Consider the following 12909-nt stretch of genomic DNA (forward strand, 5'->3'; position numbering starts at 1 on the left):
AAGATGGTTCTGTGCTTCAATGCCATCACGCTGTCTCTGCAACCACATGAGCCACAACTTTGTGTTACTGCACCGCATCGTCAACACCGCTCTCGGTCTGTGTGCAGTCCACATTTGGCTGCACACACTTTTTTTTCTTTTTTTTTTTTTAAGTTGGATGCTTTTTGAATGACTCCATCCTTAATACCTGCTGGATTTGCCCTCCTTAGAAGGAATAAGTAATTTGAGTGTCTTACGGTCAGCTTGTTCCTCATTTTAAGACCAGAAAAGTTACCAGAAAATAAAAAATTGGCATAATCCAGATCATCTTCATTATTTGATGTTCATTGCACTGTAAGTCAAACGTTTTCATCAGGTTTTGTGATGGTTTGTTCTACAGGCTCTGTTTTACAACCATACTAGCAAATGCATAGTGGGGTCAAGTAAGATTTATTCCTGAAGCACATTTAAAAGAACAGGCGTTGACCATAGTAATTCACAATGAAATACTAGAATGATAAAAGGAAAGTTGGAATCATCAATGTAAAATGGAAAAGATGTATCAAAAAACTAAATAAAACTGCAAAACAACAAAAAAAAAAAGTATAGAAAAATAAATCTCAACCCAGTCTGGTTTTCAGTGTCAATAAGTCTTCAGCAAAAAATTAAGAGGCCAAGTTGGGGCAAATGTATAGGGGTAAGCTATTCCAAGGTTTTGAGGCAGCTACCACAAAAGCACAGTTATTGTTAAAACCTAAGATGCACTGTTCTGTACTCGCTTCAGCCATACAGTAAATGACTGGCTAACTCCTTGTGTACAATGAATTATATTCATTAAGCCATGACAAAAAGAAGGCATGAGTCGTCTTTTCTAAATCATTAGATGAGGGAAAGGGCTTGACTTTAGCTGTCACTCGCAGCTGAAAGAAGCTAATCATCACAACTGAACTGATATTTACAGCAAATACGAGGTCTATTAGAAAAGTATCCGACCTTATTATTTTTTTCAAAAACCATATGGATTTGAATCACGTGTGATTACATCAGACATGCTTGAACCCTCGTGGGCATGCGAGAGTTTTTTCACACCTGTCGGTTACGTCATTCGCCTGTGGGCAGTCTTTGAGTGAGGAGTCGCCCACCCTCTCGTCGTTTTTTTTCATTGTTTAAGAATGGCTCAGAGAGTGCTGCTTTGTTTGATCAAAATTTTTTCAAAACTGTAAGGCACAACTGAGTGGACACCATTCGATAAATTCAGCTGGTTTTCGGTAAAAATTTTAACGGCTGATGAGAGATTTTGGTCTGTTAGTGTCGCCGTAAAGACGGCCCACGGTGCCTGATGGCGATCTGCACTTCGAGGCGGTAGCGTCTCGCTGTTTCAAGTTGAAAACTTCCACATTTCAGGCTCTGTTGACCCAGGAAGTCGTCAGAGAACTTTCAGAAGAAGTCGGCATGAGGAGTTTATTCAGACATTCCATTGTTAACGGACATTTTGTAATGAAAGAACGTGCGGGCAGAGTCGCATGTCGGGCCGGACCCGACCGCGGGGGGTCGCGACAGGAAAAACACCTCTGTTGGAAACCTTAACGGGCAAGTTGGAACATGCCAAAGCTGTTAAACAATTTCTCAGTTACTCACTTGTTGAAAGCCATCAAAAGCCGCCTGAATTTTACAAATGGTTTTCAACACGGAGGTGTTTTTCCTGTCGCGGCGCACACAGATTCGCCGAGTTGTCACGGAAACGACTCGGCGAATTTGCACGCACGTCTTTCATTACAAAATGTCCTTAAACAGTGGAATGTCCGCATAAAGTCCTCATGCCGGCCTCTTCTGAATCTTCTCTGTTCTCTCACGACGTCCTGGGTGAATTAAGCCTTAAATTAGGATGTTTTCAGGTCGAAACAGGCCGACGACGGCGCCTGGAAGCGCTGCACGACGCCCCGCTCCGTGGGAAGTCCTTACACCGACAGAAACACCCCATAATCTCTCATCAGCCGTTAAACTTTTCACCGAAAACCAGCTTAATTTCTCGAATAGTATCCACTCGGATATTCCTCACAGGTCCAGAAAAAAGTTTGATAAAGCAACGCGCGCCGTCTGGAGCAGCGTGTGAAACAAAGGAATTCAGCCGAGAGGGCGGGACCACATCTCACTCAAGGCCTGCCTACAGGGAAATGACGTCACCGACACGCGTGAAAAAACTCACGCATGCGCACGAGGGTTCAAGCATGATTGGTGGAATCGCACATCATTCAAATCCATATAGTTAAAAAAAAAAGGGTCGGTTTATTGTCTAATAGACCTCGTATAAGCATGTCAAAGATCACATCCAGATTTATTGCCAACGCCTTACTATAAGATGCAAAAGGAATGAGGTAAATATTGTGATACAGTGATGCAGTAGCAAATCCCAGTTTTCTTATTCAGAAACATCAGACTTTTGATATCTTTTAAGTAGTTCAACAATATCTGCAAGGAGCTGCTATTTGTGGTCTTCAGCAACAATTAGCTCTGTGTGTCATCTGTGCAAACATGGAGGGAAAAAGTCATAATTATTAAAAACAGAAAATAAAATAAGACCAAAGACAGGCCCTTGAGGAACCACACGGGTGAGTGGAGCTGGGGAGGCAGAAAAATCACCACAACCAACAGCAATCTGTGGAACTGTTATGATTGAGTCCACTTCAGAGCTGTTGGTTGTATGTCAGCACTTCATACAAGACAGAAACAGCCGTATTAAAAGCTGTGGTAGGTCCAAAAATGCAAGAATGCCAGGACCTCCTGTGTCAACAATACATCAGTAGTAAGTCCCTTCAGCTCCTCCCTTGTTTCACTCAGGGTGACTACAACAGATTTAAAGTGGATTTGTATCTTTATTTGGCACAAGTTTTATACTGGATGCCCATCCTGATGCAACTCCACATTATATAGAAAATGGGCATAGGTGACCTTGAACTGGGAACCTTTCTCACTGGAAACAGGTGCACTTAACCGCTTGTCCACCACCCCATCTACAGTACATTAATGATCATTTAAACTTTTAAAGTGCTGATTCTTGCAAGTTGTCTGTTTCAAATGGTGGAAACAGAAACTCATATTGGCTCATACTGATTATTAACAGATGGGTTACGATCAGTCGGGGCAATATTTGAGCTCATGCTGGCCCCCACACCAAAAAACAAAGCAAAAAAAAAAAAAAAAAAAAAAAATCTATTTTCACAAGTTGTCACCCGAAAGATATTTTATTTTTGCTGCTGTGCTTTCATCCTGAAAATCTGTCATTTCCTCAGAATTTCAAAATATGTTTGTAACTTGTCCTTCTTCCATTTATACTCAGCTGTTCTACAAACCTGTTTAAGGATACCGGTGACATCATGGACCCAAGATTCTGAGTTTAACTTAGAGAATTTTAAATAGAGCAGCGAAGTCCATGGTGTTAGAATGGGTAGAGCCAAAGTAATGATGTCCTCAGTATTCTGGTGAAGAGAACATCTCTTCAAGGAGAGTTGCTGAGAGTCTTTAAAAGTAGTTAGGGTTAGGAAAATTTGAAGTGGATCACAGGAACCAGGGTGAAAATGAGACCTCTGTGTCTGATGCTTTGAAAATAAGATTAATCATTGTAGCTCCTGGTGGGTAATTATTCCCCAAAACATTTATTTGTTATCAAGTTATTTCAATATTTTTAACCGAACCAGATGACTTGAGATGTTGGACCTGGTTCAGTCCTGACCAGTATGCTTCCATCATTTTATTTCAATGCCACAGATTAAAGTGGTGTTCTGTGTCCTTAGCTGTTGCATCATGTTCTTTTCATATAGGGTCCTCAGATCTACCTGTTTCCATCATTTTTAATGCATCAAGTCAAAACAGATGTGAAACTTCATATTTTACTTATTCTCTCTTGATTTCACATGCTTGCCAAGTTTGACATGTATGCATTTGTCCATTCTTTCAACAGTCTTTTTTTCCTTGTTTCTTAAGGGGAAATTTTTACACACATCAGGATTCTTTTTCCTTCTGCTCTTTTTGAGTACAGCCTCCATGCAGTTTGTCATAAATCAACAGTAAAGGTCAGTCTGATAGAATACAGTTGCTCTTTGTCTGTCTCTTTCCATGTCTTGCCCACTGGCCCCTGTTTAGCTTCTCCTTGTTCCTTCTCTTGGCCTACAGATAGACTTGTTCTGCCATATCCAAATGACCGTATACGCACAAACACCACATGGACACCCACAATTTTTGAGAAATATTTTACTGGCACACTTTCACCCATGACCTTTTTTCCCTCCAGTTATACACTCAACAAAAATATAAACGCAACACTTTTGGTTTTGCTCCCATTTTGTATGAGATGAACTCAAAGATCTAAAACTTTTTCCACATACACAATATCACCATTTCCCTCAAATATTGTTCACAAACCAGTCTAAATCTGTGATAGTGAGCACTTCTCCTTTGCTGAGATAATCCATCCCACCTCACAGGTGTGCCATACCAAGATGCTGATTAGACACCATGATTAGTGCACAGGTGTGCCTTAGACTGCCCACAATAAAAGGCCACTCTGAAAGGTGCAGTTTTATCACACAGCACAATGCCACAGATGTCGCAAGATTTGAGGGAGCGTGCAATTGGCATGCTGACAGCAGGAATGTCAACCAGAGCTGTTGCTCGTGTATTGAATGTTCATTTCTCTACCATAAGCCATCTCCAAAGGCGTTTCAGAGAATTTGGCAGTACATCCAACCAGCCTCACAACCGCAGACCACGTGTAACCACACCAGCCCAGGACCTCCACATCCAGCATGTTCACCTCCAAGATCGTCTGAGACCAGCCACTCGGACAGCTGCTGAAACAATCGGTTTGCATAACCAAAGAATTTCTGCACAAACTGTCAGAAACCGTCTCAGGGAAGCTCATCTGCATGCTCGTCATCCTCATCGGGGTCTCGACCTGACTCCAGTTCGTCGTCGTAACCGACTTGAGTGGGCAAATGCTCACATTCGCTGGCGTTGGCACGTTGGAGAGGTGTTCTCTTCATGGATGAATCCCGGTTCACACTGTCCAGGGCAGATGGCAGACAGCATGTGTGGCATCGTGTGGGTGAGCAGTTTTCTGATGTCAATGTTGTGGATCGAGTGGCCCATGGTGGCGGTGGGGTTATGGTATGGGCAGGCGTCTGTTATGGACGAAGAACACAGGTGCATTTTATTGATGGCATTTTGAATGCACAGAAATACCGTGACGAGATCCTGAGGCCCATTGTTGTGCCATACATCCAAGAACATCACCTCATGTTGCAGCAGGATAATGCATGGCCCCATGTTGCAAGGATCTGTACACAATTCTTGGAAGCTGAAAATGTCCCAGTTCTTGCATGGCCGGCATACTCACCAGACATGTCACCCATTGAGCATGTTTGGGATGCTCTGGACCGGCGTATACGACAGCGTGTACCAGTTCCTGCCAATATCCAGCAACTTCGCACAGCCATTGAAGAGGAGTGGACCAACATTCCACAGGCCACAATTGACAACCTGATCAACTCTATGCGAAGGAGATGTGTTGCACTGCATGAGGCAAATGGTGGTCACACCAGATACTGACTGGTATCCCCCCCTCCAATAAAACAAAACTGCACCTTTCAGTGTGGCCTTTTATTGTGGACAGTCTAAGGCACACCTGTGCACTAATCATGGTGTCTAATCAGCATCTTGGTATGGCACACCTGTGAGGTGGGATGGATTATCTCAGCAAAGGAGGAGTGCTCACTATCACAGATTTAGACTGGTTTGTGAACAATATTTGAGGGAAATGGTGATATTGTGTATGTGGAAAAAGTTTTAGATCTTTGAGTTCATCTCATACAAAATGGGAACAAAACCAAAAGTGTTGCGTTTATATTTTTGTTGAGTGTATTAATACCATGTATGCCCATTGAGATTAGGACTGCAACTAATGTTATTTTGGTGAAAGATTAATCTGTCCATTTGTTTATTACGTCTGCCAAGGATGTAACAAAAATCATCTGCGTTTATTTATTTATTTGTCTGTTGGTCTGTCTGTTAGCAAGATTACGTCAAAACTCCTGCACAGATTTTGTCAGAATTTTCACCACGGATAGATATTAGACCAAGGAAGACTCCCTTCAATTTTGGTAATCCGGATTCTGGATTGCTAAATTCACTTTACATAAACTTTGAAGGATTACGTCAAAATTACTTCACGGATTCTTACCAAATTTTCACCACAGATGCATTTTAGGCGATGGACGACTCCATTAAATTCCATGCCCTAATATAGATATTAGGGCATGGAAGACTTCACTGAATTTTGGAGGTGATCCAGATCTGGATTCTGGATCAGGATTTCACTTTATATAGGCTTTGAAGGATTACTTCAAAACTACTTCACGGATTCTCACCAAATTTGTATAATTTTGAAAAAACTATTGTTCATATGTTAGGGGTGTAACAGTTAACCAATACAAATAAAAAATTGATTTTAGAGTAATAGATATGACTACATTGATACACAGACCCCTGAGTCTATCTGTGAACCAGTCCATGGCTGTTTTAGTGGTATAAATTGTTAGAGTTATTATTTTGGTGCACTCCATGTCTTCAAACTCTCATCAAAGTTCAAACGGTGGTGCTGAGCTTTTGCAAGAGTTGTCACAGGAACATTAAACAGAATGCAATGTAAAAACAGAATCAGCATGTCTGATAGTGGTTGGCGGCATAACAAACAAATGTACGCCTTTGATTTTTACTATTGGTTTGGCTTGTTCTATGCTGTGCTTTCTGCTCCTTTATGTGGTGCTGCTGAACAGTAGGCAAGCAGAGCTGGTGCAAGTGTGCTGCACCACAGTAGCAAAAGCCTGATGATCCCTGGTCTTTTTTTGAAATATGTATTTGATGGAAAGCAATGACACTTTTGGCTTACTGTAATTTATGGAACTTTTTTTTTTTTATTTGAATTTATTAGACACCCATACCTGAATGTTTTCATTAAACAGATATTTGTGTCTGATTGCAACATACCGCATCAAATCATTCCTGAAAGAAATCATAGCCTATATATCTATCATTTACCCATTCACACAAACACACTGACACACTAACGTCAGGGTGCTGCCATACAAGTTGCTCACTACACACCAGGAGCAACTAGGGGATTAAGGATCTTGGGTTTTGAACCGAGGATCCTCTGGTTTGAAGCCCAACGCTTAACCACTAGCTCATCACCTCCCCGCATCTTATCACATCACATATCACATCGTTTCATCAGGGAGAAACTCACACCAATATGTGTTGATTTCATCTTTTTCAGTTGGTGTAAAATAAATTCAACTTTACTTTTTCTTCTCACTCTCATCTTCCACCACTTATCCAGGATGAGGTCATGGGGGAAACAGCTCCAGTAGGGAACCCCAAACTTGTCTTCCTTTTTAAAATTGTTTATATAACATAACTGTTATACTGCAAAAAAAATGACACATGGAACTTATACCGAATTCTAGTCTTGACTGCTCTGTTTCCATAGAGGTGCAGGATTTGAAAGTGGAGTAAATAAAAATGAGCCAACAATAATTAAAAATGTAACAGGATTAAAAATGCCCCAAAAGTGGTTGGGGGTCAGAGGGTTAAGCACTTTAGTTTTTCATTATTGTTAGTATTTTGGGACCTCAGCGTTTGAAAGGTGCTATATAAATACTTCCTAGGACACATTCATCTGTCATTAGCTGTCCTCCGTCAGCTTTATTAGGCTGACCTGTGACCTACAGTAAATGGACACTTTGAATGGCAGAACAAGACATTGAATTATCATTATAAGGGAAATGTACACACAGATGGGTAAAGTGAGACGGCTTGGTCTTGAGTCAGTGACAACATTTGTCTTCCCTTTTTAAAACCCCCACCCCACACATCATTCTCCTTTTCCGATTGAGAGGGAAACTCTTGGCGTAATGGGTTGTTCCCGTGTGTAAGAGGAGTTTGTTTGCATCCTTAGCAGCGTGGGGCCTCTTCCCAGTATTCCTGGATTGCAGTTTTATTTAATTGAGAGCATGATGGCAGCATGAGGGAAAAATATATCCAGTCCTTTAATTTGTTTTTGAGAACGAGTACTATGTAAGAGAAAGAAACCTTTGGAGACACATCATGCTTGCCTGTCTTTCTCCACATTTGTCTTTTCTGGCCAGACCTGTACATATATCACTCACTGTGCACTCTCACACACACGTAGACGGCAACACACACACACACACACACACACACACACACACACACACACACACACACACACACACACACACACACACACACACACACACACACACACACACACACACACAGAGTTTTGGCTTAGGGCTGATGGAGTCCACAGGAAGACTGGCTTTGCCTCTGTTCTCCTGTGATGTATATGTTTCAAACAAAAATAGGAATGCTTCCGCCCAGCACTTTATCTGACTGGAAATGCATCCAGCAGATGGTTGACACACAGACATAGAGGGTGTGGCTTGCTTCCAACAATAAGTCTCATTGCTTTGTTTTTGGGATCAGTGATCTCTGAGGGAGGTGTCGGCCTACAGTGTCTGGCGCTGCAGCATGTTACTGCTCACACAGCATTTGGTTCAAGTCAGACGATATGACTCACTCATTTCTCACTCCTGTTGCCCGATTTCCTCTTCCTTTTCCTGCGGGTCATTTCCTCATATTTTTTGACACCCATCTGTCTAAGTGCTGCCCGCTTTTCTGCCCCCCGCTGCCTCACTAACCACTGCAGCAAACTTCATTTGGCTTGGTGCACTGTTTGCGTTCTGGATTCTGCGTTCCTCGATGGCAGTGGGTACAGAGAGACACTGAGGGCCTTGGCAGGGCTGTTGGTTTCCAGGTTTTCCTGCTCCCTGTGCCTGGCATTCTGTTTTTCGTTCTTTCTACGTTGCTGCTCCCATGAGGAAAATCTCCTACAGTTTTCAGTACACAGTTTGCCACAGCAATCCAAAGACACATGCACAGTTTATATATATATATATATATATATATATATATATATATATATATATATATATATATATATAAAATTATGTAATCATTTTTAAATGGTTGTGTACCTTTTGCTGTAGCTGATACCAGAGTTTAGACTTCCACAGCAGTTTTGTACAGCTAAGACTTTGATGCAGTGACCCTCCTACACCCCTTTATATCAGTGCACCATTGAAAAGCTTCCGTCAGTCCAACACAAATGCAAAATGTGAATATTTGTGAGCGTGCATATGTATGCATGCAGTAAGCACGTTTCACAGCATATGAGGCCAGCTTTCTTCTGCAACTGTTATTTCAGCCAATTTTCTCTCACAGTTTGGGAATTAAACCAAGCTATTTTGTAATTATATGCACGTTTCTCTTGGTATTTTGAGAGTTGGAGACAGTGTAGCCTTCACTTCAGAGCCAGACCATTCCTTTACACCTACACACAGACCCCAAATAAAATGTCATGTTTTACACACAACGCTGTACTGACAGTTGTGTTCAGGGAAGTCGTGTGTTCATCTCGTCATTGTGGTGGTGGTTGGTCATCATAGAACGGAATTGAGATGTATATTTGCCACATGCAGTATTCACCATTATGAAATGACTGGATACTTTTCCCCCTTAAACCACGCTAATTGTTTGAACACTTAATGTTAAAACTATCCAGCTAAATGTACCTCATTACTGAGGCTCAGCATTAACGTCTGTGCATCGCCTGTCCACCAGACAAATTCAAGAAAAATTTTAATTTCATGAGGAGAAAATTTTGTCTTCTCAATCTGAAATTTTTCAGTATTATAATATTACATGCTGTGACATAGCTTGTCATTTTTTTCCCTCTGTATACCACCATAGTGGAGCTTAAGTGAAACAAACTGACTTTTATCTTAAATTTGAGGTCTTGCATTCATCATTTATGAATTATGGTCATTTTTATGCATCGTCCCTCTGAAAAGTAAGTAATGGGACAAATTAAATATGAGGATTGTTGTTGATACAAACTTTCAGTTTTACAGCCAGCTTTCTTTAGACAAGTCAGCAGATCAACACGTGAACATTTTGAAGTCACTGGACGTGTCATAAATACAAACTATGTTGTACTGTACAGTGAAATTATCTGAAGTAAGCAGTTCTGAAAAACTGATTGACTTTGCAAGGAGAACAGTGAGGGAAACCACCACAGCAGGAAAAGAAGAGGGGAAACTACATAGAGCAACTTTTGTCTGCTGCACCACCAGTCAAAGCTTGATGGTGCAGTCGAACAGAGAAGGATTTTTTTGTACAGAGAAAGATCTGAACTCAAGTCTCCCATGTGCCTTCTGGCAAACTGTAGCTGAACTTAATGTCTACTTTCAAGAAAATCCTTCTCTGTGCCACTCCCAAGTTTTAATTTTAATTGGACTCTGCCCAATGTGAGGTCCAGAAACCATCTGCACATCTCGTAAAACATCCATAGTGAAGCCAGGACCAGCAGCCCATCCTCTCAGGGTTAAAATGCCAGGTCCATCACCTTTCCTGCCCTTTATTTACTTTATTCTTGTCTTCTTCTCTGAATTTTGTGGTCCCGTTTTTTTTTTTTTTTTTTTGCTGTTTCTCTGTTTTGTACTTGTTCTGGTGATCGTTGTTGTGTTGCCCCAATGAAACAAGCACTAATTCACAGTTGACGCTTGTGAGATTCTTGTTGAAATATGGCCGAAGTCTGTTTTCTTTTGACAGGTGGCAACTGAGCACTGACCTTCTGCTAGTCAGTTTATCAGTCAAACGCCAGTAGGTGATGAGTCTAATACAGGAAGTAGAAGTTCGTTGGCATATTTTTTTCCCTTGTCCAATCTGAATTTTTACTCTTCACAGATAGTCAGACAAGCAGTCATGCGTGGCCCTGATTTGGTTATATTTGAGGATTGTAGCGGTAGATTCCTGTTGCCAGGTGTCCATGTGAGAGGCAGGCAGGGATTGGCTGTGGCTACTGCACCCGATGACCTGTTATTTTGGTGGATAAGCGAGCATTATGCATGCGCTCTGTGGTGGCTTTGCACTAACTACGGTGGGCCAGTGATGCATGAGACATGGCCAAAGATGGGTTGGTATCGAATAAATAATGGATATCATCCTTTCCCACTGAATAAATCAAGACCAGAGAAATGGAGAGAGATGAGAGATTAAATGTGGGAGAACATTGGAGAAATTGAATGCCAAAGAGAAACATTTGTGTAACAGGGAGGGAGGAGGGGAGCTGGGGGGAGGGAGAGAGCGCTATCCTGAATTATAAGTCATTTCTGGTCTCTCTCTCTCTCTCTCAAAAAAAAAAAACAATCTCATTGGATTTTTTTTATGCAATAAAAATCAATTGAATTAAGCATTTTGAAAGAGAAAGTTAAGCCTTTACATGTCTTATTCTCAGGTATTAACATTTTGGTTTCTCTCCTCATTTTGCGCCCTTTTTTTGTTGGTGTCCCCCACCACCCCGACCCTTCCTCCCTTCCTGCACAGGCTAAGGGCCAGACATTCACTTTCCCCAACATCTTCCCAGAGAAGGACATCACACCAATGGAGGGCTCCTTGGACGAGGCTCAGCAGAAGTTCATGGAGGATGAAAGGCAGAGGCAGAAACCTGACCCCAGAAGAGGAGGGGTCAGTGAATGGTTTGGACTCTGAAAGAACCCACTGACCAGGAACAACACCCCCCACCCCCCAAACATGTATGTTTGGCTGGGAGCAACATGCATGCCTTCATTTATAGTTTGACTGTTCTGATGCCACTTGTGTTTCTGGAAGAGGCCTTCAGAAGTCTTGAGTCCAGAAGAAGGAACATGTGTGATTGAGGCTGCAGACATGTGTTTGCTGTGCAAGTTTGCGAGGCGGCAGTCCAATAACCAAAGCCAGAAGAGAATCGCAGGAGGAGGAGAGTGGCTGAACTCCATCTTTTAAGAGACCAGCCCAGTGTACAGAATCTCTGTCACCTCACATGACCTCTTCTGCTGCTGCTCTGCCTCCTCCACCTTCACATTTACCCTCATTTTCTCATCTTTTTCTCTCATTTTCTCCTCCTGGTGCCCATCATCCCGATGTGTCACTCTTTGTCTCTCCTCTTTGGATTTTCTTCTCATCCTCTTTCACCTCCTCTCCTGTCTCTCTTTTTTCCCTGCTGCTCTCCTCTGTCTCTGCTGTGCTGAAGATTGGTAACATGAGGTATCCCTAGCCGCCTTGACTCTCAGCCAGTTGGACCAGACCATCTGGAACCCCCACATTTACCCTCTTTTATGAGTTTGCCTTGAATTAATTGACCACTTTAGATAAACAACAGCTGAGATGTTGTCTGAGTAAAGCAATGGCATGGATTTTGTTGGAGTGTTTTTTAGTGTTTTATGGTAGCACCTCTTGCTGTAGCTCTCAGAGAAATATTGCAGCCTGCGTTTATGTGTTAGTCCAGTATGTGGGAATTGCCAGTGAAACTGTCTGATTATAAGTGCCGCTGTTGGAATAGAACTAATAAACTATCACTCATCCAGAAGTTTTCTGCTGTCTTTTGTTCTCATTTCGTCTCTCATGGCCGCTGAATTTAACACCTGGCATGCCGAGACAGTGTTTCACTGCACAAGCTCATCTACACGTGTGCCAAAAAGTTCTGGTAGCTGGTTTGATCAAGTAACAGTCATTGTTTGAGGCCTGAGTCGTCTTACGGTAATGGGGCACATTAAGGGGAGGGGCCTCTCCTGGGCTCGCTCAGACCCTCCATTATGTTGAAAGGCCAAGGTTACAGTAAGTGTCCCTCAGCCATGACCACTAATGCTCTCTTGCTAATACAGAGGTCCAGTCCCTGACCTCAGCCAGCCAACCCGGCTATCACTAAGGAGAATGTCAATATTGATTTTGTTGGTCCATTGTCTGCTGACTGGA

General features: G+C 42.1%; 1 protein-coding gene across 1 annotated transcript in view; it reads left to right on the forward strand.

Moving 5' to 3' along the window:
• mrpl23 (mitochondrial ribosomal protein L23) overlaps window positions 1–12523 on the forward strand; it is a 125709-nt gene extending 113186 nt beyond the window's left edge. The window contains exon 5 of the mRNA XM_034176885.1: window positions 11503–12523. Coding sequence (XP_034032776.1) covers window positions 11503–11667 — 165 coding nt within the window. The 3' untranslated portion in view covers window positions 11668–12523. The remainder of the gene's footprint in view (window positions 1–11502) is intronic.
• Window positions 12524–12909: the final 386 nt, after the last annotated feature.

This window comes from Thalassophryne amazonica, chromosome 8, assembly GCF_902500255.1.
Source record: "Thalassophryne amazonica chromosome 8, fThaAma1.1, whole genome shotgun sequence".
NCBI classification, from domain to species: Eukaryota; Metazoa; Chordata; class Actinopteri; order Batrachoidiformes; family Batrachoididae; genus Thalassophryne; species Thalassophryne amazonica.